At 35.1% G+C, this 26,290-nt stretch overlaps 1 protein-coding gene across 1 annotated transcript; it reads right to left on the bottom strand.

Annotated features, from left to right (window-relative positions):
• Positions 1 to 1,213: 1,213 nt before the first annotated feature.
• LOC129269233 (cytosolic endo-beta-N-acetylglucosaminidase-like) lies at positions 1,214 to 25,840 on the bottom strand. The gene is made up of 13 exons (XM_064105511.1): positions 25,717 to 25,840; positions 22,213 to 22,405; positions 20,659 to 20,807; positions 19,711 to 19,865; positions 19,069 to 19,217; positions 18,300 to 18,465; positions 17,725 to 17,828; positions 17,440 to 17,548; positions 16,940 to 17,133; positions 15,843 to 15,973; positions 15,257 to 15,461; positions 14,516 to 14,633; positions 1,214 to 8,667 (listed from the first exon to the last, which is right to left on the bottom strand). The coding sequence occupies exons 1-13, from the start codon at positions 25,793 to 25,795 to the stop codon at positions 8,257 to 8,259; spliced, it is 2,163 nt and encodes a 720-aa protein (XP_063961581.1). The 5' UTR covers positions 25,796 to 25,840; the 3' UTR covers positions 1,214 to 8,256.
• Positions 25,841 to 26,290: the final 450 nt, after the last annotated feature.

Genomic DNA, 26,290 nt, shown 5'->3' with positions numbered 1-26,290 from the left:
TTTTGTAAAAAGTCACCAGCGTGCAAAGCGAGCTGGAAAAAAAATTGCCTTTTGAAATTAAATTCTAATTATGTGACAGATTTTTCCATTATATTCAGCAAATAACACATTTCATTGCTTCCATTAATTTCATTAAACGTTGTCTCCTATAATTTCTTTTATAGTTTCCTCTTGGATGTGGAACCAAGACCCCCCCCCCCCCCCGCGCGCCTGCATGCCAGTGATTGCACGTGATTGAACGGGGGCCATTTGAAGGTTATAAATGAAGAGCCCCTACTGCGTGGGGTCTGGGCCACAGCCCCTGTAGCTTATTTGTATAAAATTTAGCATTCTTATAGCACAATGTTGTATGCAGTCCATTCTTTTTTCTTCCCGCTCTTCAATTTCAATCATCGGCAGCCCGGTCGTGTTATTATAATTTTTTGGTCCCTTTTCTTTGTTTTCCAATTACATTCTACTTTCGTTTCCCGCTGTTGTTTGCCATTTTGTCATCTTTTCATTTATTTCCCACCGTGCTATTGCATTACATATAGGCCTATTTCGGAATGATTTGTTCTTTCTCAAATGTTTTTCTTTCGTACATTTTCCCGCTTTCCTTCCTTTTCCATTTAAAAAAAAGTTTTTTCTTCATTTTCTTTTCACTTTTCCCTTTCCCTTTCCTTTTCCTCCTTTCCTTTTCCCCTTTCCTTCCTCTTTCCCTTTCTTTCTCCCTCCTTTTTTCTTTTTCCCGTTTTTCTTTTCTTTTCCCGGTGAAATCCGCCAGAGGGGGGGGGGGCAGCTTGCCCCCCCTGCCTGTTACGCCACTGTATAAAGGGAGTGGGAGTTGAGAAGTTTAGAAAGAAGACAAAAAAGTCCTCAAATAGCTGTTTGAATTTTGAGGGTTGATGTATGAGGGTCCGATGAATGAGCATGCTACCCATTGGCTCGGGGGTGGGGGGAGAAGATGATGATGAAGAAAGGAGAAGAATTGAATAAAACAGAGGGAACCATGAAAAATTCATAAATTTTAAATGAGAAAGAGAGAGACAGAGAGAGAGAAGTAGAGCAAAAAGTAGAAAGAGGGGAGAAAAAGGGAACCGGGAAAGTGTACAAGTAGGGAGCAGATGGATATATGAGATTCTTTGCCCAACAGAACTTGTGTAAACACCTCTTCATGTTTGCCCCCCCCCCCCTACATTCAACCAACAACAAACTACTCATAGTAGGCCTACTCTTCTAAATTCTCCGGCAATTCTTGCATTTCTAGAGATAGCCTCACTTTTATTTTTCTTATCAATACATGTCTCATATTGCATCTTTATATCACTTCTGGGACAAAACCTTTTCCAAATCACAAAACACATAGGCCCGTATTCTGAAGTCGGGCTTAAGCTAAACTCAGGTTTAAAGTTGTGGTTTAAGTATGGGAAGCCAATAGTATCATATTTGTTATTAAGTTGTATGTTTCTTATGTTTACTGTGCTCTTTCCTGATTCATCGATGGTGAAGCCAATAATCTTTTTATACTTCCTAAACAATTATGAATGAATTCAGAGCCAAATGAGCTGAAGTATGATATCTCTACTGTTAGTGATTTATGTAACAATTGGCTCGCCATACTTAAACCACAACTTTAAACATGAGTTTAAGTTAAACCCGACTTCAGAATACGGGCCGATATGGATGACTTTTATATTCAGTTTTAACAAAGAACCTGTTTGTATCATAGTAATATCTCAATCATTACCAATGGTCCTTTACATTAGGGAAACAGAACTGATAGTAGCTGATGTAGCATCAGATGAAAAAAAAATCAAATGGAAAAGGATATTGTTTCAAGGTATTTATAGCCTATACAATACTTATATTCCACCAAATTAATAAATGTATGCATTCTCACGACTCAGACAATTTTTTTTAAGGGCAAGTCCGCCCCAACAAAAAGTTTGCATGTCACCGAGTTGCGCATGATTTTTATAACTGTTTTATGAGCAATAGGCAAAACTGAAAATGCCAAAACCTTCTTATTTTACATCAGATTTTGATGAAATTTTCAGCATTATGCTTGTTTGATTTGTCTCTATTAATTAAAGTCACATTTTTCTGGGATGGACTTGACCTCCAATGAGAGGGTTTAAATATAATTTTACATAATTTTTTTGTAGATAATACCCAACATCACATGATGTAAATATGATGCAAGCTTTGTAACAATATCATTTTTTTCTCTGAAATAGATTGGATTGCATGTAAATCACTAGCATACCTAGCATGGGGTCAGTGCACCCCCAGCAGAATTTTAATGACCCATCTTGTTTGAAGTTCATGGCGAGTGCTTCCGAAAATAGTGGTGACCTTTGAACTATGAACTAGTTTTCTCAGAAAATAATTGTTTTGATTTGATGGGAAAGTGAATCTCGAAACGAAGGTGATCTTACCAGGTACACTAATGATGGAAATCGATTTTCAATGGCATAACTCGAGAGGCCTTGAAAAGAAATACATACTACATAATAAAACTGTTTAAATTTGTAACTTTTTAACTGCAATAATTATAATCCACAGATACTTTTATATGCTTGTTTGGTGATGTTTTTTGGCTCAGTGGATAAGTGTCCAGACTTTGAATTGCAAGGTTGGGGTTTGAATCCCACTGCAGCACTGGCATCCTCTGGCAAGGCGTTTTTCTACATTTGCCGCTCTTCACCCAGGTGTAGTAAATGGGTACCCAGTAGGAAGGAATTCCTTCAATGCTCGAGAGTCCAATCAGGGTAGCTGTGCTAAAGCAGGGGTAATAATATGCAGCACTTAGAAACATTAAGTGCTATAATAACGTTGCATATTATTATTATTATTATTATACTCATAGAAACAAAATGTTAAATTTCAAACTAATGTGGTCAGATACAGAATGTGTGGTTAGAAACTTGACTTTATTACAAACAAAAATAAATAGATGTACTTAATATCTATGGAAATAAACTTTTTTAAGCAAATCACTGTTCTAACAAACAAAACTGCTATTAAGAACTTTGATAAATAGAAATAAAAAGATATATAATGTAATTCAATTTGGTCACAAAGCCATGATTTTAAAGTTCCTTATTTCTATTTCTTGATTATTTAGTCAATGAAAAGATAGTAACATTTTAAAAATACTCAAACTAGACCAACCCAAGCTATTGATGACTTGTATTCCTTAATCTTTTTTAGCTGACCGTAGGCACTCACTAATTTCACTACAATCACTTACAACAAACAACTAAGTATATTGAAAGACACACTTTGCTTTTTCAAATCATGAAACTCACTTCTATACATCTAAATTAAACAAAGTCAATTATTTGTACCTGCATATACAAGATAGCTGCAAGCCTTGTTTTTTTTCTTTGGTGCCCACAGGATGACGGCATGAGAAATGTTATTCTTTATTTCAATTACAAAGTTTGCTTGTTTTCCTTAATTTTTGCATGAATAAAGATTACATGCATCACTCATTTACTCTGGAGTGATGTAATGGTAAAGTAAAAACCATTCCACTGGTTAGATTAGTTTGCATAAATGCACATTGATGCACAAGGCAGCCATATAGTTAGAGATAACAACACCTACACTCCTATTGCATTTTAAGACCTTCCATTTTATATGATTTCATTCCTAATCACCACTGAAAGACTATGGCTATCTACAAAGCCTTATCTCTATCTACACAAAAAAAAAATCTGTCTATTCTATTTGGGGTTATGTTCTCCAGGGACTTTGCATTGCTTGGCTTTAAATACAGAATCCCCCATCCCACATGTTATAACTCCTTCAAATAGAATTCTATCTATTCTATTTTAAATTACTCCTCCTGCTGTAAAATCTGCTTACATTACTCTTGATTTTCAGAGCATAGAACAACATTATATGCATATATATTCATGTGAAGAAGAAATCTTCATATTTTCCCACTTACAATGCTGGGTTATTAGTTACTATAAGTAAGTATTAAGTAACCATAGACATTTTTAATTTTAATCTAATTTAAAATAATTTTAAAGTACATGTATATCTATATTTATAATATAATCTTTGATACATCAAACTATAGCTGCACTACAAGAGAAAACCATGCAAAACTATAAAACATCATTACATATATGGAAAACAACACAATGTAATAACAAACAGCAAATACATGTACACACACAAAAGCTTAGAGTCATATCAAAATGTAGAAAAATAGATGACTAAAATAACTTCAACATGAGAAGGAAAAAAAGGTAAATTAATATTGGTACTATCATAACATAGTCTTTCTTACTAAGCAGTTCACAGCAAGCTTGGAAGTTTCTTCCAGTACAATTATACAGAGAGTACCACAACATAGAGTATCATGAAATTAAACAAATTAATAAAATACACATTGGGATTCACACAAAAGCTTGCCTGGTCATAAGTAAATTACAAATAAAGAAAAATAGCTAAGTTAACTGGATTATAACATTACAGGCAATATCTTATTACAACTGTATCAGTAGATCACCTTTAAGGCAGTCTAATATTTTTGGTACAGGAATGCATACCAATACATTGGTTTTGTTTAGATAAGATAGGTTAGGTGTATACAAATATACTTTTATATCTTAGTGCATAAAATTATGATAATAATAATACTCTTAAAGAAAACATGAATTCTTTCATCCTTTTAGGTTATCTTTGCTCAAAGCACACAAGCTATCATAGGAAAATAAATAGTAATATTGGCAGGAACATAGTTGGACGAACTTGCGAAAGAAAAAAAAAATTTATGGCAAACTAATTTATTATAAACTACCATGCATACATAATTTATGAAGCAGATGCTCTATTTACTTCATGATTCTCATGATCTTTCTAACATTTATAAAATCTTATTCTTACTACTAACCAGCATTAAGGGTAGTTAAATCCGACTGCATTCCTAATAGTGATAAGACATTTGCTCCGGTCTCGATACTTTAGAGGGCATAGAGGTAAATTTGGGTTTGTAATAGAGTTTTTGGTTCAGAATAATGTAAAGATTAGGATTAGGGTTTATTTAGTTTTGAAGTTAGGTTTTATGTTTGGCTTAACATGCAGGTTTTCCATCAGAGCAATGGTCATCAGAGCAAATGTTGTGGAAATTCCTCCTATTTCTCACAATCTGTTTCACCTTCCCACCACTCCCCACCCCCTTCCCCTTCTCTCTGTCCCCCCTCTCCAGTCCCCCTTCCCCTCTCTTTTCTAATCATATATAAGTCATATCATATTGGACTGAATGTCAAAATAGCTTTACACTATTGTCAACTGGGAATTACACCATTCTGTAGTCAAAGAATTCACTTCATGATGATAAATTCATTTCACATAGTTTTATGTTAGGATGCAGAATAATACGTCAATAATATAAAAAAATATTGGGACATTGAAAATTCAATAAACAGACTATATTGGGTCCTTGATATATCACCTAACATGGTATCATAATTAACATTTTAATGCATATCATACCCCCAAAAAATCTGCCTTGAAATGCTATAAAAGGCAGACATAAAGTCATACTTAATTTCATACAGCTTAATAAAGCCAGGTATGCAATTTCTTGACCTACAAAGTTTCAAGCCATATGAGAGTAGGACTTGTGCAAGGTTGGCAATTGACATTATATGATAACCCTCAGTACATATATGTTTTCATTTACAGATTCTAACTACCATGCATATAATTGCTCAAATTCTACTTAAAAATGCATCAAAAAATATCAAACAATTCTAAGAAGGCACACATTATTTTCATAAAATTATCTTTAAAAAAATAGGCAAATCTGTATTCAGCCTAGCCATGATAGAATGCAAGTTGTCAAAATGCAGAATTTCCATCGATATTCAATCATACTCCTCATGATTTTTACATTAACTAATAATTATTGTGAGACAATTAAATAAACCACAATTAGAAAATAATCACATTATTTTCTTATTCTTTCTAACCTCCAAAAAAAACGATACCTTATAAATGCTTTCAAAACTGAATAGTTGACAAAAGTGTCAATATTTTATAGCCTGAAGAGCATCGCTTCAGTTGATATAATTTACTATGTCAAGGAAAATTGTAAGCAAATCCATAAAAAAAAAATCTCAGCAAAATTGCTTGCAAATTCATAACAGTATGTTAATTGCACATCATCTGATAATGCTAGTGAGAAGTACAATGAAATGAATATTCAATCATAACTACATTAAAATGTAGGTTATACATAAGATATAAGGGATGAGATAGATTAATCATGTTTCTGTGGTCACTAAATTGCCTTTTCCAATAAATGGTGGTAACATGGAACCTGAAGACGGACAGTCAACCTGCCCGAAACTTCGAGTAACCTCTCTTCACTTCATCCTGCTACTACTCAAACCATTGCTACTCAAGCCATATTCAGCTCATCTCATCTGGTTTACAGTCCTTTTCAGGACTTCACTCACTTTCAAGAAAAGAATACTTCTAATTTCCTCTTTTCATCCTTTCTCGTCTTTCCGTTTCAATCTTTGTGCCTGTATCTCCTTCCCTTCTTCATATTACACATGGTGAACCGTAAACCTTCTCCACATTATAAACTCCACCATTGAAACCTACAAAGATCATCAAATGGTGGCAACTGATGCAAAATGCAAAAAGTGGGTAGGAGAATGCACAGTAGTACTGGAAAATTTTGTACTTTTAACACAAAAAAAAACATAAAACAGAGAAACATAAGGAATGTATTCTTCAAATGCATAGATAACTTGAATAAAACAAATAATGTTAATACTCATCTAGGTCCTATAATGTAAAATACATTAAAAAGTGTACAATGAAAGTCAATGGACACCTATCCATTTAATATAGGTTTATTCACTTTTGCATATTGAATATATCTATCTATGTATTAGAGGCATGCCGTGTGATTATTGGAGAAAATATTGGGGGAAGTCACTCTTGCATTTTAAAATTCAATAGTAACAAGTCTCACTCGCTAACTAAGTAACCAAATTTCAAGTTTTAAATGGCACTAACACAAAATCATAATCAAAGGATAATCCTTGTTGGGGGAATGGAGTCTATAATCTAGCTGGGAGAGAGCAAATATAATCGAATCCTGGCTTAAAGGGGAATCCAACCCACATAAAAACTTGTTTTTATAAGGAAAAGAAAAATCAGACAAGTTGATAGGTGAAAGTTTGAACAATATTGGACAAACAACAAGAAAGTTATGAATTTTTAAATGTTGTAAATATTGGTAATCACTATAACCATGGAGACTTCAAATTGGCCGCATATCGGATGTCATAGTGATGTAAGGCAAGGACTACTCTTCCATGTACTCCAATACATATTATGGCTAAAATGTCATTTTTCCCAAAAGTTTTATTTCACATTATATTTTTCTTTCATGAGATCATAAAACAATATACTAGCTGGGTTATATTTAGATTACTGCCCCAGGGGAATGGGTACTTAAGAGAAAACCACAAATCCCTGATAATAAACTACATGGCCTATGGGAAAGTTGTCCTTGCCCCTTGTCATAATTTACTTACTCAGTTGCCAATTTGAAATCTACATAGTATTAGTGATCTCAATTTTAAAGCAGCTTTAACTTTCTTATTGCTTGTCCGATTTCTTTCAAACTTTCACCATTCTGTTTAATTTATTTTTCTCCTTCCCAACACAACATTTTATGGCCAAGGCTGGATTCCCCTTTAAGTCACGACAAAACAACTGCATGCTTGAGGACTGTTGAAATAAGAAAGGCATTATCTGTTATCAGAGCAGGTACCTGGTTAGCCTAATGGAATGGGTCGTCAACAAGACGACACAATTGCTGCACACCTATCATACTCTTGCTCTAAACATCATACTGATAATAACACTATCTGACTTTTATAACTCGCTGAGTACATTGCGACCAGGAATATCAATATCAATCAGAGCCACAAGCACGAAGAGAATAAACTTGGCCGTTTGGACCAGAATGATCTAAATCTCTTAATCAACACCTGTAACACAGCCATACCCGTATTCTCTTTGTTAGGTCAATAACAGATTGCATTAGTCACAGGTTAATAGCTGCAGCAAATAATAACACACATAGCAAATGGATGAGTGGTGATAACAAAGTATCTTATTGCAATTGAAAAAAAAAAAGCTGGCCAAAATCATACACACACAACCAGGCCAAAAGTCAGCAGAGACCGAATCTTCCTCAAACACATTTCAAGGAAAATCATATTTCCTTTACTAATTGGAGTATACCACTTTACAGCTGGAGACCCCTAGGAGAGGAGCCGAGAAGCCTGCCCTCGTTGTCGGCTGCACACAGAACTCAATGCTGTCCACTTGGCCTTTCTTTTCTAGCTTCGGGATGAGAAGGTGGCACACGCGGAAGTTGTGCGAATGCGCCCTCCCGACGAAGAGCTTATCACTCTTGCTGACGGCCCGGCTCTGGTTCGGGTCACGCTCAACGCCAGAGCAGTAAATGTCAAAGTGGTGTCCAAGGCCAGCAGGGTAAGACCAAGATAGAGTGGCACAGAGGGAAACAACGGTATGGGGGTCAACCACATCAGCGATGGGGGGATGCCAGGTGATGTCTGAACAAGAGAGGTCAGTGACCTGCTGTGTTTGGTCTCGAAGTGAGCTCGGATTGACGACCTGAGATACAATCAAATTGAACATTATTAATTTTGTTTGTTTCAGAATAAAGAATCACAGGGAAACATGAAGGTAAATCGCCAATTAGTCTACATCCACTTGTAAACTTTCCGTTTTGGCTAATCCCACAATCCTAGTTCATTTAAAAACCAGTTCGTCTACGGACCATTTGTTTTAATTGACATTTAGCCCATTTACCATTCTAGCTTAGGCTATATCCATTGGATCTAAACACCACTGTGGCTGTATGGTTAGGGTACCCCATTATTTGTTTCTTAAATAGCTTCATCAATGAAACTGGGCAATACCTTCAATTATGTACATCTGAAGCTTTCGTCAATGAAAATGGGCAATACCTTTAATTATATACATCTGAAGCTTTCATCAATGAAAATGGGCAATACCTTCAATTATATACATCTGAAGCTTTCATCAATGAAAATGGGCAATACCTTCAATTATATACATCTGAAGCTTTCATCAATGAAAATGGGCAATACCTTTAATTATATACATCTGAAGCTTTCGTCAATGAAAATGGGCAATACCTTCAATTATATACATCTGAAGCTTTCATCAATGAAAATGGGCAATACCTTTAATTATATACATCTGAAGCTTTCATCAATGAAAATGGGCAATACCTTCAATTATATACATCTGAAGCTTTCATCAATGAAAATGGGCAATACCTTCAATTATATACATCTGAAGCTTTCATCAATGAAAATGGGCAATACCTTCAATTATATACATCTGAAGCTTTCATCAATGAAAATGGGCAATACCTTTAATTATATACATCTGAAGCTTTCGTCAATGAAAATGGGCAATACCTTCAATTATATACATCTGAAGCTTTCATCAATGAAAATGGGCAATACCTTTAATTATATACATCTGAAGCTTTCATCAATGAAAATGGGCAATACCTTCAATTATATACATCTGAAGCTTTCATCAATGAAAATGGGCAATACCTTTAATTATATACATCTGAAGCTTTCATCAATGAAAATGGGCAATACCTTCAATTATATACATCTGAAGCTTTCATCAATGAAAATGGGCAATACCTTTAATTATATACATCTGAAGCTTTCATCAATGAAAATGGGCAATACCTTCAATTATATACATCTGAAGCTTTCATCAATGAAAATGGGCAATACCTTCAATTATATACATCTGAAGCTTTCATCAATGAAAATGGGCAATACCTTTAATTATATACATCTGAAGCTTTCATCAATGAAAATGGGCAATACCTTTAATTATATACATCTGAAGCTTTCATCAATGAAAATGGGCAATACCTTCAATTATATACATCTGAAGCTTTCATCAATGAAAATGGGCAATACCTTTAATTATATATACATCTGAAGCTTTCATCAATGAAAATGGGCAATACCTTCAATTATATACATCTGAAGCTTTCATCAATGAAAATGGGCAATACCTTCAATTATATACATCTGAAGCTTTCATCAATGAAAATGGGCAATACCTTTAATTATATACATCTGAAGCTTTCATCAATGAAAATGGGCAATACCTTCAATTATATACATCTGAAGCTTTCATCAATGAAAATGGGCAATACCTTCAATTATATACATCTGAAGCTTTCATCAATGAAAATGGGCAATACCTTTAATTATATACATCTGAAGCTTTCATCAATGAAAATGGGCAATACCTTTAATTATATACATCTGAAGCTTTCATCAATGAAAATGGGCAATACCTTCAATTATATACATCTGAAGCTTTCATCAATGAAAATGGGCAATACCTTTAATTATATACATCTGAAGCTTTCATCAATGAAAATGGGCAATACCTTTAATTATATACATCTGAAGCTTTCATCAATGAAAATGGGCAATACCTTCAATTATATACATCTGAAGCTTTCATCAATGAAAATGGGCAATACCTTCAATTATATACATCTGAAGCTTTCATCAATGAAAATGGGCAATACCTTCAATTATATACATCTGAAGCTTTCATCAATGAAAATGGGCAATACCTTCAATTATGTACATCTGAAGCTTTCATCAATGAAAATGGGCAATACCTTCAATTATATACATCTGAAGCTTTCATCAATGAAAATGGGCAATACCTTTAATTATATACATCTGAAGCTTTCATCAATGAAAATGGGCAATACCTTCAATTATATACATCTGAAGCTTTCATCAATGAAAATGGGCAATACCTTTAATTATATACATCTGAAGCTTTCATCAATGAAAATGGGCAATACCTTTAATTATGTACATCTGAAGCTTTCATCAATGAAAATGGGCAATACCTTTAATTATATACATCTGAAGCTTTCATCAATGAAAATGGGCAATACCTTCAATTATATACATCTGAAGCTTTCATCAATGAAAATGGGCAATACCTTTAATTATATACATCTGAAGCTTTCATCAATGAAAATGGGCAATACCTTTAATTATATACATCTGAAGCTTTCATCAATGAAAATGGGCAATACCTTCAATTATATACATCTGAAGCTTTCATCAATGAAAATGGGCAATACCTTTAATTATATACATCTGAAGCTTTCATCAATGAAAATGGGCAATACCTTCAATTATATACATCTGAAGCTTTCATCAATGAAAATGGGCAATACCTTTAATTATATACATCTGAAGCTTTCATCAATGAAAATGGGCAATACCTTCAATTATATACATCTGAAGCTTTCATCAATGAAAATGGGCAATACCTTCAATTATATACATCTGAAGCTTTCATCAATGAAAATGGGCAATACCTTTAATTATATACATCTGAAGCTTTCATCAATGAAAATGGGCAATACCTTCAATTATATACATCTGAAGCTTTCATCAATGAAAATGGGCAATACCTTTAATTATATACATCTGAAGCTTTCATCAATGAAAATGGGCAATACCTTCAATTATATACATCTGAAGCTTTCGTCAATGAAAATGGGCAATACCTTCAATTATATACATCTGAAGCTTTCGTCAATGAAAATGGGCAATACCTTTAATTATATACATCTGAAGCTTTCATCAATGAAAATGGGCAATACCTTCAATTATATACATCTGAAGCTTTCATCAATGAAAATGGGCAATACCTTCAATTATATACATCTGAAGCTTTCGTCAATGAAAATGGGCAATACCTTTAATTATATACATCTGAAGCTTTCATCAATGAAAATGGGCAATACCTTTAATTATATACATCTGAAGCTTTCATCAATGAAAATGGGCAATACCTTCAATTATATACATCTGAAGCTTTCATCAATGAAAATGGGCAATACCTTCAATTATATACATCTGAAGCTTTCATCAATGAAAATGGGCAATACCTTTAATTATATACATCTGAAGCTTTCATCAATGAAAATGGGCAATACCTTCAATTATATACATCTGAAGCTTTCATCAATGAAAATGGGCAATACCTTCAATTATATACATCTGAAGCTTTCATCAATGAAAATGGGCAATACCTTTAATTATATACATCTGAAGCTTTCATCAATGAAAATGGGCAATACCTTCAATTATATACATCTGAAGCTTTCATCAATGAAAATGGGCAATACCTTCAATTATATACATCTGAAGCTTTCATCAATGAAAATGGGCAATACCTTCAATTATATACATCTGAAGCTTTCGTCAATGAAAATGGGCAATACCTTCAATTATATACATCTGAAGCTTTCATCAATGAAAATGGGCAATACCTTCAATTATATACATCTGAAGCTTTCATCAATGAAAATGGGCAATACCTTCAATTATATACATCTGAAGCTTTCATCAATGAAAATGGGCAATACCTTCAATTATATACATCTGAAGCTTTCATCAATGAAAATGGGCAATACCTTCAATTATATACATCTGAAGCTTTCATCAATGAAAATGGGCAATACCTTCAATTATATACATCTGAAGCTTTCATCAATGAAAATGGGCAATACCTTTAATTATATACATCTGAAGCTTTCATCAATGAAAATGGGCAATACCTTCAATTATATACATCTGAAGCTTTCATCAATGAAAATGGGCAATACCTTCAATTATATACATCTGAAGCTTTCATCAATGAAAATGGGCAATACCTTCAATTATATACATCTGAAGCTTTCATCAATGAAAATGGGCAATACCTTCAATTATATACATCTGAAGCTTTCATCAATGAAAATGGGCAATACCTTCAATTATATACATCTGAAGCTTTCATCAATGAAAATGGGCAATACCTTCAATTATATACATCTGAAGCTTTCATCAATGAAAATGGGCAATACCTTCAATTATATACATCTGAAGCTTTCATCAATGAAAATGGGCAATACCTTTAATTATATACATCTGAAGCTTTCATCAATGAAAATGGGCAATACCTTCAATTATATACATCTGAAGCTTTCATCAATGAAAATGGGCAATACCTTCAATTATATACATCTGAAGCTTTCATCAATGAAAATGGGCAATACCTTCAATTATATACATCTGAAGCTTTCATCAATGAAAATGGGCAATACCTTCAATTATATACATCTGAAGCTTTCGTCAATGAAAATGGGCAATACCTTCAATTATGTACATCTGAAGCTTTCATCAATGAAAATGGGCAATACCTTCAATTATATACATCTGAAGCTTTCATCAATGAAAATGGGCAATACCTTCAATTATATACATCTGAAGCTTTCGTCAATGAAAATGGGCAATACCTTCAATTATATACATCTGAAGCTTTCATCAATGAAAATGGGCAATACCTTCAATTATATACATCTGAAGCTTTCATCAATGAAAATGGGCAATACCTTCAATTATATACATCTGAAGCTTTCATCAATGAAAATGGGCAATACCTTCAATTATATACATCTGAAGCTTTCATCAATGAAAATGGGCAATACCTTTAATTATATACATCTGAAGCTTTCATCAATGAAAATGGGCAATACCTTCAATTATATACATCTGAAGCTTTCATCAATGAAAATGGGCAATACCTTCAATTATATACATCTGAAGCTTTCGTCAATGAAAATGGGCAATACCTTCAATTATATACATCTGAAGCTTTCATCAATGAAAATGGGCAATACCTTCAATTATATACATCTGAAGCTTTCATCAATGAAAATGGGCAATACCTTTAATTATATACATCTGAAGCTTTCATCAATGAAAATGGGCAATACCTTCAATTATATACATCTGAAGCTTTCATCAATGAAAATGGGCAATACCTTCAATTATATACATCTGAAGCTTTCATCAATGAAAATGGGCAATACCTTCAATTATATACATCTGAAGCTTTCATCAATGAAAATGGGCAATACCTTCAATTATATACATCTGAAGCTTTCATCAATGAAAATGGGCAATACCTTCAATTATATACATCTGAAGCTTTCGTCAATGAAAATGGGCAATACCTTCAATTATATACATCTGAAGCTTTCATCAATGAAAATGGGCAATACCTTCAATTATATACATCTGAAGCTTTCATCAATGAAAATGGGCAATACCTTTAATTATATACATCTGAAGCTTTCATCAATGAAAATGGGCAATACCTTCAATTATATACATCTGACTCCCTTCATGTGGGACCTATCTGAAATGATTTGTCTGTTTTCTAGTTCAGATGACAAGTTGTAATGTTCTCAATCTATCATGGCTTGAGCAGTTTGTGAAGTGAAGTAAGAACGTGGAAACATGGTAGTTGAGCATACAAAAAGTTTTATTTCATGGAATTGCCCAGGTGTGATTGAGTTTCTACTCACCTTGATTTCACCAATCTTGACCGAGTAAGATTCAATAGGATCAGATGAGAAGCAGAGTACACCAATCTCATTGATCTTACCACCAGCAACCAGGACAGACTCTGGTAGAAGGAAATTCCTATGTTCCATAGAAAGGAAATGAAAGCACAATCAATAAGGTTTGAAATATCATTGTAAAGTTGGGTGAATGTGATGAACAGATCATCCTCAATAATCATATTTAAACAAAAATAAATCTCAAAAAACATATTCAAATCTAAACATGAGTGAGGGAGTACATTAGATTGGGGGTTAATACTACTTTTTTTAAAGTAAGAATTTAATTTGAAAAGTCAATATCTACTGATTGATCAAGAAATCACTCTTGTCGTGATTCTGTGCCTTTACTCGGGACGTCTTCCACCAGAAAAAGAATCCTAGGTCATTCCTTTTAAGTGCAGAATAAATAGGACTCTGCATGATCCACTGAGCAGCTCAACCAAGTCAACAAATGTAAGGGAGGAGTCAGGTATCAACACCAAAAGATGCTTAATGTCATTCTTCATCTTATGAAGCATACTACCTAATTAGCCGTTCAAAAGCGTGAAAACAACCAGCGACTCTGGGTTATTCCTTGTAACTTAGGTATCACTGAGCTGTCAACCAATGGATTAATCCTGGAAGATTATTGAACTGTGAATATGTTCTTTTAAAAGCATATTGCAACAAAGAGACCCTGGACGATCTCTTCAGAAACCTCACCTTGTGACCCAACCTTGGGTAGGTATCACTGAGCTATCTATGCCAAAGAATGCATCCTGGAGGATCTTGTGACAGGTGCCGATCAGAGGAGAGAAGATGGTGGGTTCGGATGACTTGATGGCATCAGGTACGGTGGATTGGTCGATCAGGGCAGAGAGTCTCAGGCCATACGTACTCATAGGCTGCTCACCTGCCTTCATATCATCTGTATAAGAAAAAATGTTATGATAACTATAATTGATGATCAAATAAAATTGTTGTATTTGATGTTAGTAAATCAAAAGATACTACAATTTTAAAGTTTCAGTTCCTTATTGGGTATGCAAAGAAAGGAATTCTTTCAAAAAACCCGTGAGCACTAAAATCAGAAGCCTAGCTTAGCCGGACACTGTAGGACAACTTGAGAACCAAACAAGGTGGATATATGCATAATATCAATACCCTATACCTTTATGACTTCATCAAAATAAAGTCAAGGCAAAATTTGAAAGGTGGCATAAATTAGAATGGAAAAGCCAACTGCACTTCTAGGTATTTCTAACTAGATATTAATCAAATAAAGAGAAAAATCCAAATTTCTTCCTACCTGATGTATTCCACAGTAGAATGTCCTTGTTGGGTGTAGATAGATAAAGACATACTTTGCAGTTATCAGCATGTTTGACAGTGTATGAGACAAGCAGAGGGTGAGACCCAGAGATACCGGTAGAAAACAACCTGTGAGAGAACAGTAAAGCAGATACCAATCAGCAACCTTAATAGCACCATCTCAAGTCCTCAACTAATAAACTCTGACCAGGATTTTAACCCATAATGCAACATTATGAGCAGTGTAGTCTTGAAATTACATGCCCACTTTAATGATGACACGCTAATTCTCTAGTGAATACACTAACACTGCAGTAATTGCACGACCTAGAAGCAAATCAAGTATGTTTCTCTCTGAAACATTTTAGTTTCTTTATACAAATAAAATCATAGGTTGATTTATTCTCGGTGTAAGTACTAAGTACATGTCAAAAGGTATATTATTTTATTTATTACCAAATCAATGAGAAACCACACACAGTGTTGGTCACTTCGATCCCCGATAAAAGATATATAGAAGCTCATGAGCCTTGTTGCGGCCATCAAACCCCTGTAACACAAAGCTTATTGCTTGTTGATTTGTATGATTGATTGTACATAATGATCAATGTATTCAAATAATAGAAATCAGCCCTAATATCAAGCACTAAATTTTGTGTTACGGGCCCATCGGTCCTAATGAAGGACAATCAAGCAGCTGCCTTCTCACTGCCAAAAATGAACAACATTTCAAAAAGACTTAAAACTATTGTAACTTTATGGTAACTACCCTTGATTTTGATTGGTTAATGGGCCCTGTCACCAAGGTAGTTACCATAGTGACAGAATTACCATAATTGTATGTTGTTAATGAAACGGATCACTGTTTACTTCCTTTAAGCCATCACACCTCATAGAGCCCTTTTAAAGAAGTCCTCAGTGATCGACACGATCAATGATCAACACAAGTTACAAAGGGGGCCTGACTCTTTGTTATAAAATGCACTGTGATGAAGTAAAACACTTTTCTTATACTCTAGTCACTCATTTTATCTATTCCTACACCAGCTATCAATTCACATATTTTTAAAGAGTATATTACTGCATTTGACATACTTGCATCTAGTGATCTGATTGGCTGCCAGTCCTCCATGGATCTCAATACAACCACCCCCATTGAAGCCATCGGACACCAGGTACTGCATGGATGTCTTCTTAGAAGCGCCCTCTGTGTTACAGAACTGCTCAGTTCCATAGGTTGGTACAATCTGCTGGCTGCTCAGATTACACCATGCTTTCTTCATCACCTCCTGAGTGGGGCAATAGGCAGGAAACGATAACTCATTAGATTTGAAGTGAACAGTGTGCATTTATCAGCACAAGTGGTATGGTTTGTCTTGTCATGCATGGACACTGTAATATTGCTTAGCGTTCTCACTACAAAATTTCTCTTAAGCCTCACATTTATTGTAAAAGGAACTGTTGCTGTGCTAGCGCCTTGGGCGTCTCTGGAAGGTGTGTGCGCTCTATAAGACATCACTATTGTTATTATGATTAACATTACATCATCTATTTTCCTCATAAGGAAACATGACAATAATCCTGATGAAACTTACATTTCCACATTTGAAACCAAATTCTCCATATCCCCTGCAGAAGTTTGTGACAAAGGGAAGCGATGACACCCCATGGGTGTACAGATAGGAATCAAGCAAAGACCAGAACCTGATAAAGAAAGGACAACAAAATCAATCAAAAAGCGTAAGAATAATAAAAAATATCCCTAAAACTCATAAGTCAATGAAAGATGAATTCCATTTTTTTTTTGTTATGTAGTTTGAAATAGAAGCTCTGCTTTTTAAACAGAGGGCTTAAAAGAGAATAATCCAGATTGAACATACTTATCTTGGTTGGCGATAAAGTCTGTCTCTCCTAGTTTTTCCATGACCCAGCCTGGAGCAAAGATGGCAGTCGAGAGACCCTGCCTCTTGATCACTTCCATGGCCTGAAGGAATGGGAACAGGTGGATACATGGTATGAATTAGAAATAAAAGAATCAGAAAGAATGAGAAAGAAGAGGAGAGGGAAAGGAATAAGGAGAGAGAGAAGAAAGTGAGAGCGGAAAGATCGAAGTAAAGGAGAGACAGACAAACAGCAAGAGAGAGAGAGACAGACAGACAAAGGAGGGGGGTGTCTTCTGAGTTTTAATTAAGCTGTTGCTTTAGCTGTACATGTCTTTTAAAACAAATGTAATGACAAAGTGCAAAAATGTAAAAAAAAAAAAGTTGTTCATATCACATCAATACACTATGCATCTAAACTCCTAAAAAAAAGTTTGGAAATCTGAGTTTGGCCATTAATTTCTCCCAACTCCCAATTTTACACAATGCCTCTTTGATATCATTCATATATCTAAAACAGCAAGACATTAATTTATCACTAGTACAATTGAATTTAACTAAATGAGATAGGGTACCTTGTTAGTGTTCCATCCTCCTCCACCAAAGCAATTCCTTCCAAAGATATCAACCCCAACATAGACATCATGCTTCCTAGGACCAGCATTCTGAACAGAGGTAGCGAGTTTATTCTCATTCCATGTGTAGTTCAAGAAGATCGCATCACTGGCATCAAAGAAGATCCTGCAAAAGGGATTCAACAAACAAAATAGGGAAAACTCAATATTAATTTTCTAAATCCCCAAAGGCATGTGGCATGGCAAAGGGATTATTTGCTTGAGTTAGGAATTCAGAAAATATGTAACTGAAATATCAAAAGTGTGTGACACTCTACAACCTACCATTTGAATAGTTTTTGAATAGCTTTTTTAGCAACATCTAGTGCTTCCAATCAGTCCAATTTCATTTCAAAGTTAGCTTTCTAAGCACCCTTCTGTACAGACCCCCTCTCACTCTCTTTGAGTATGTCTCATGAAGCAAACCAACTACTAAATGAAAACCTGAAAGCTGTCATCATAAATGTTACACTTCATATCAATTATCTTGTCCCAAATAATGTACATCTGTATGAAGCATCATTCCCAACAGAATGCTTTTTTTCATGTCACCCAAATTTGGGATAGTTCAAAATGACTGAGTTTCAGAAATAGGCCAGAATTGAAATCAAACACCTATCCCAAAATTGAAATATCTTGGTATCATTCAAACAATTCCGCTTTTTCTTGGAAACCTGTGATAACATTCTAGTATTTAACATTCTCAATTAAAGTAAAGTGAAGTACTTACCTATTGTTATCATTCAGCATGTCCTGCCAGCGCAACGAGCCGTCAGCTATGACACTGTCATACCAGATGACCTTCGACCCTTTGATATGCTGGTGCATCTGCTTAGTGAGGTATTCAACGAAGCCTAGGAGTTGGGGCATGTGCTCAGGCTGTTGAAAGAAACAGAGGAAAGAAGAACCGTTCTGTAATACAGTTAGATATCTGTGATCATGGAGAAGTGATATAATATAGCTTGTTAAATCAAAAGTGAATTTTACTTGAATACTGCTTTGTGATTTTAAATTGATAACTCCTCTTAAATATAAAAATGACATAGTGCTTGAAAATCTTACTTTAAAAAAAAAATTACCAGAGCGAATTTAGACACTTTTGAGTTACCAATAAATCTAAATTGAATGAAACACTACTAATTGCTTCAAGCGAATCAGCATGATTACCACCATAATCATCACAATAATAATCAACATAATTATTACAATATTCATCAACAAAATAATAACAAGCCCACAGTCAGTGCGCTATCACTACCATATAACCATCATAACCACCACCACCACCACCACCCCTGTGAGTCCTGTCACAACCCATTCAAAACCAATTGTAGGTGGGTGAACGTAAACTACAAACAGGGACAATGCTTACTGGAATTGGGTTCTCGATGTTGATGAGCCAGCCTTCAAAGTTGTAATATTTTGCAATGTCCACCAGCTTATCTGCAAATCTCTTGTAGGTTGCCTCGCTCCCATACATCTCTGCACATCTCTTCTTACCGTCTTGCCACTCTGTGATGACGGTTCCTATCATTAGAATATGTTGCAGATTGGTATATAGCTTATATTTTTACTCACAGGCAAAGAATACATCAACAGTAGAGTTTAATTCAATTTGTTTAACAGCAAATTCATTCACTAATTCACTAATATGGCTTGGCCAACATGTGAACCTGTCCCACAGGTAGGCCTACACACTGATTTCAGTAGAGACTTAAAGATAAATACCAGTTATGGTATCTCAAATTGAAATCGAACAGAATCCAATGAAATTACTGCCGAAGTGCTTGTATATACAAATAAAAAATATGTGCAAATAGCTCTGGAAAAAAAAATGTAATTGCTGAGAAATTAGCAAAATAAGCACAGAATTCCATCAAATGTCTGATATTTTTTAAAGCAATATTAATACACTGTCCCACATATATATTTCTGTGTTTGTGATCATTAGAATTATTGCTTTTCAGCTAAGATTTCATGATTTTACAAAGATAAGTTTACATGAATGTACCAGATCTAGATCTACGATAATATTTTGACAATTAACTTTGATTAAAAAGACTTTCTCATGAAATAATTGTCAGCTGCAACTACTGTCTTTTATATTTGACATGAAGTGATATTTCTATAAATTGATCTTTCAGAGTAAAAAATAAAATGAAGGGAATAATCCTTTATTTTGCTCTTGATTTCAAGGGCCTTGAAACACATAATTTGTTGGATATTAATTGATTTTGAGGGCTCTATGTGAAAGATGCAGTGTAAAGGAAGATAAGATGAAAGGATTGAAGCAAAGGGAGGGAGGGAGGGGGGTTCTCACCAAGCATGAGGGTGCCATTTTTATGAGCAGCATCCGTCCAGCAGGGTGGGGGAATGGTGACAAAATGATGGCTAAAATAGATGAAGATGTCGATGTATTGCCAGTGGTAGAAACGGTAGGCGGAGCTGACGGGCACACCCTGCACAAATCTGCGATGGTGGAAAAGGAATGGAATGAGGTAATGATGGGGATATTATTAAAGCAAATTGCTGAACAAAACACGCTATCAATCAAACCTGTTTTAGGTATCACCTTCACAGAGACCACCTGCTAATTAAAAAAAAAAAAAAAGCATTTCTTGTCTCAGAAAGAATTGGAATCAAATTTGACTTGATTTTACACCGATCCGAAGCTCAGATTTCAGACCTTGCACTTGATTTTTCATAGATGTGTTTGAATGCAAAGTTCTCTTTCTGCAAAGCCAATGGGCCCCCAAGAAAGAAAAAACATAGGCCACCATAGCACTGTATCCATTGAGAAAGTATTCCTTTATTTGAAATAAGAACAAAATGCTTTGCTTTAGAAAAGAAAGAGGACTTGGATTAGGACTGTACATGACAGGAAATAACAGGCTCAGGATATCATAACACAAAGCTTTATGCTTGATCCTAAGGCTAATCATTTTATACTTGACTACATTGATCATCTATGTGCTATTAAGTACACAAATCAACTTTGCAATCAATCATTCTGCTTTACGTTAATATAGCACAAAGGTAATTTGAAGAAAACAAAGGGTAAATTAAAGGTCCTGTTACTCCAGCAACAAAATGTATTTTGGGAAGTTCATAGGTGCATGATGAATTATTAGTACATACATTTACATGATGAAATATGACTTTTTCTGTTTGACATCAATTGGTACTGCAATTTATTTGGCCAGTAATTAATTACAATACCAGGCATTCAAGTTAATTTTGTTCGGATTTCAATTTCAATTTTGATAGGAAAATTTGCCCTGATCTATCTACATGTAGTCTACAAATGTAGACCCACATCTGCAGTGTGTGTACCTCAGCTGATTCAACGAGTCTGCATAGCAGACTAGGTCTACTGAGTCTGAAATGGCTCGCTTCGCTCACCCTTTCAGGCTGGTTTGCTTCGCAAACCAGCAGATCCCACCTCACAAGCCATTCAGAGTCTGCATATCAGACTAGATCTACCTGATCAGAAAATACCAGGTACATGTAATTTCGGCAGTGTGATTTAGCAAATTATGTGTAATATCCCCCCCCCCCCAAAAAAAAAATAGCCCAGGTAAAATAGTAGGTATTTTTTGTGGGAATTTTTCAAGGTTGCAGGTATTTTGGCAGTGTGGTGGCTGGCTGCTGAGCTAGCGATTTTGAATCCGTGGCATTGCCTGCTTATGCAGACCATACTGCACATGCTTCGAGAATTTAGCCCGAAAGGAGCTTCTTTGGGTCGGTTTGAATGGTGGAAAATAAATATTGTGTATTTTCGAGCCTGAACAAGTTTTTTACAGGAGGTACTCTAGTGATCAAGGCAGTCTGAATACACCTTATCTGTACTTTTCATACAATAAATTTTGCTCACCGATCATCAATGTAACCTCCTTTCATGTCATGGCACACAAGGGTCATAGGTCGAGGTCCAGCGGGGATCGTTGGGGCAGCAAGAGGGGAATTTGCAATGTTGAACTTATCATCTGGCTGCCATAACAACACTTCATCAAGAGTATCGAGTGGTCGAGTAATAGGCTCGGAAGTCTTGGGTTCAAATCGGTTCCCTTCAATGTGAAAAAGAGAATAGAAGTGTCAGCAGTTATCTCGTATAACATGGTGAATAATTGGGCTTTTAACAGATTTAACACATCGAAAATAATTCTGAGTAAAATATAGTCACAAGTGTTAAACTTTAATATGAGTGCGTCATGCTTCCATAAAAACTACATTGTTTGGCAATTATGTTCTGTTTAATTCAAACTCCACCTAAGTGATTTTTATAAAAAGGCCCTATCCTTCTCAATTTATCAAAATATGTTGTAGGAAAGTTAGAGATTTAAAAAAAGTGATTTAATGTTTCTTCATATCAGCTTATATTTGGCTAACTTGTAGCTTTTGTTTTGTCCTCTAAGTTCAAAGTTTATCCAGTTGCAGAAAAATATTTCTCCAAGGATCATCACCCCTTTGAATACTTCTTCCAGAGTAAGTGCTGCTTCAAGATGATGAACAGGGAATAATTTTGATTTACAAATTTGAATAGCATTTTTGGTCATAAGAGGAAAGCGCTCAACTAAGTAATGTACAGTCCTATGTAAAAATATGCTATACAAAAGACTTTATGCATACTTTGCATAGCAGTCTTTCAAAAATGTGGAGCAAATTGCCATGCGATACCAGGAAAATTATTCCCTGATGATGAAGATTAACGCACTGGTTGTGTGTGTATGTGTGGATTTTTTCACATACTGTTATTTCATAAAAAAAGCTCTTGTTCATGTAGTGCAGGTGCATATACATGTACATGTAAGTAATAACAAGCTTGTTCATACAGTACTTATACTTATCCATACTTATTCATTTTACTAATCTATTTCCCTAATTACTGGCATTTGGTTGATCAATTTATTGTTTCTATCCTTTCTCTACTCTTTTATGCCCCTCTCACTCCTCTATTCTTTCATTTTCAACACAAACTTTTTGTATGACTTTCATAATTCACATGTCCTGCATTAATGTTTCCCCAGGAAATTAGCTTCTAATTTACAAATAAAATGCAGAGGTAAAAAGAAAGGAAGGGAGGGAGTTGGAGAGAGTCAGACAAAACAAAGTGAGGAGAAAGAGGGGGCATAATTGATAGACCCTGTCACCCCCATTTTTTTATAACTTAAACAAATGTTGGAATGAAGAACTGATACATTTCTATTTTTATGAAATATTGAGATTGAAGTTGAAAATAAACATTGCAATTAAAAATAGACAAATATACTCAATGAAAAATGATGTAAATTCTATTTTGTGAAAAGACATTTAAAGACAAAAAATATTGCAGAAAATTAAAGCCTAACGTTGAATTATCGCCAGGTTACTCTTTGCATGTATATCCTGCAGGTGCATGAAGGGGTACATGTACATAATACTAACCTCTAACTAGTGTGAGTGGAAGGGGAAGTGACATAATGACATAAACAAGGACAATCTCAATTTATACATGAGGATATATCTTTTTTCAAATTCTGGGCCAATCCCAATTTTTGGACCAATAGTATACAATTTGAGTCACCACTTGGAGTCGGACTGGTGTGCCGCCCTCTATATGCATCTTGTAAATTAGCTTCTAACAAAGAGAACAAGATGGCCACATAATTTACATCGGCAAGTTTATTCCCGTCTTCTCATAAAGACATAATATTTTCTAGTTTTTTCAAAATGAATATTTGTTTAAATATGAAATTGACATTTATCGTATAAATGTCAGAAATTAAGGTCTATCCCATTTACATGATTTAGGGCTAACGTTAGATCTTTTTTACTCTTACAGGGAAAGTAGAAATCTCGACTCAGGGGTGAAAATTGCAATGCCATGACATGTTGACCGTGGAATGCACATATAAATGGGGCACAATCCCTGGCTCTGTCTGGAGAGTAAGTACACGTTAGTGAATGATTTTTACTCTCTAGCACTTGCTTACTGCAACCTACAACCGTCCTGCCTCCGGGTCCTGCCTGTGGGGAATCTACAGGTGAGGTAGGACTATGGTATACCAATTACCAATGCAGTACACAGCACACACTTTAAAAATCATTAAAATGTAACTTTTGTGACCCAAAATTATAATTTCCATACAGTTGCAATTTATTTTTCATTAGTATTTTGGGAATATTTTTTGTATTCACCAGAGTCCAGAGGCGAGCGCTCAAAAACTTGAATTTTGGCATATACCCTCTACTGGTGGAAAGTAATATGGCAAAAAAAAATTCATTTTTTTATTTTAAAGCAGATACGAACCAATAGCGCCATCTCGATTCCTCAATTACTCATACCTGGCCAGTTTCCTGACCCATAATACTAGTGTATTCTAGTAATATTAGAGTTAGACCCACTTGAACGATAACATGTTAATTAACTACTCAATACATTTATACTGCAATAATTATGTTACCAAGTAGCAAAACAATTACTTTTCCCCTTGAAACATTTTAGTTTCTCTATACAAATACAATTATAGGTCAATCTATTCTCTGTAGTATTAGTAGATGTCTGAAAACGTTGTATGTTTTAAGACATAGATGTATTTATAACACAGTCATTGAGAGACCACACACGGTTCACTCCCCCCTTAATCTCTTTTTAATTTAGAAAAAATAATCAAAAGAATCAAATTTACTTAGGAGCCAAGTTGTATAAGTAGGGCCTAGCTGTAATGGAAACTGACAGTGTATAAAATTAAAAATCAAGCATTTGTCCCAAAGAAAAAGAGAAAACAAGCCAATATGCCACACACACTGACACAGTCATGATGGAGACTAGTAACACTAACAGGGCTGAGCCCGAGAACAAGGTTATACTTATAATAATATATTTTTTTATAAATTTTTTATTCATTTTTTTTCTTTCATAGAAAGAATATTGTTACCCTACTTTTGTGTGGCAAAAATATTCAATCATGAAGTCGAAGACATGAGTTATTGCCAAATAAAAACAAGAAATTAGAATGAATAGTACATCATAACCTGGTTCATTGAATGAGTGCTCTCTAGGAGCCTCCTGGCTACCCCCCCCCCCCCCCCCCCCCCCCCATGCCGATGCTGGACCGACAGGTTGTGTTCTCACTTAAGCTTCCCAGCTCACTCGCACTTTGACACTCAATGAATGTCCTATATATCTACCATGCAATTTACCGCATGTGCAATTACAATATGTATAACACGGAAACGTGATGGTATCTAGGCAACAATCTTACATGAGAATCGCACACGCCGGTAATTGATTTGATGGCTTCATAAAAAGTCAAAGGAGACCTCGACCAAGGGCAAGGCTTATCCATGACGACAGAACCAACCACATACAAACTTGAAAAGACAATGCAATAATTACCTAAATCAGGATAGTCAGCAATCTTAACTTTTGACATGAACTCAGCAGCAAGGCTGTTCTGCTCTGCTTGGGACGACATTTCGTGGATGCAATAATGCCAATGGGTCGATCGAACCTATCGACAGATAAAAAGATGAAGTTATTATGACAAGCCACTCGCTCGAACATCCAGTGCACGCAGGGGCAGGGGCGCGGCAATTAAAAAAAAAGGGGGGGGGGGTCGGGAAGGGATTTTTTTTTTTTACGGAGCTATCACTATCAGGTCCAGGCTATATGTATGGGGTTTGGAGGTTTGGTATGTTGAATTTAAGAAAAATCTTTTCAAATTCCTTTGGTTTTTGACTGGTATAGGCCCGCTCAGGTACTAGGCCACTATATACATGCATATAATTAATTGCCCCGTTTGCCCCCGCCCCGAAAAAAATTAGGACGGCCATCTCCAGCTTCAGGGTCCTAGAGGCCCAACGATATCTATTTCAACATCAGCTCGAAACCCATGTAGTGTTGATCCTCGCCCGGATCCCCGTGTTGATCTTTTATATCTACTCATGTTAATATTATCCTCATATTCATA

The sequence above is a fragment of the Lytechinus pictus genome, chromosome 10, assembly GCF_037042905.1.
Source record: "Lytechinus pictus isolate F3 Inbred chromosome 10, Lp3.0, whole genome shotgun sequence".
In the NCBI taxonomy this organism is placed as follows: Eukaryota; Metazoa; Echinodermata; class Echinoidea; order Temnopleuroida; family Toxopneustidae; genus Lytechinus; species Lytechinus pictus.
This window is presented reverse-complemented; position numbering and strand designations above follow the sequence as displayed.

What these genes read in the sequence shown, in the direction of transcription:
- LOC129269233 (XM_064105511.1), bottom strand. Translation starts at nt 25,795, where the DNA reads ATGTCGTCCCAAGCAGAGCAGAACAGCCTTGCTGCTGAGTTCATGTCA. An exon ending in GGAGGTTACATTGATGATCG is followed by an intron (nt 20,808 to 22,212) that starts GTGAGCAAAATT and finishes CCACCATCGCAG; the next exon opens with ATTTGTGCAGGGTGTGCCCG. An exon ending in TTGGTTTCAAATGTGGAAAT is followed by an intron (nt 17,134 to 17,439) that starts GTAAGTTTCATC and finishes TGCCCCACTCAG; the next exon opens with GAGGTGATGAAGAAAGCATG.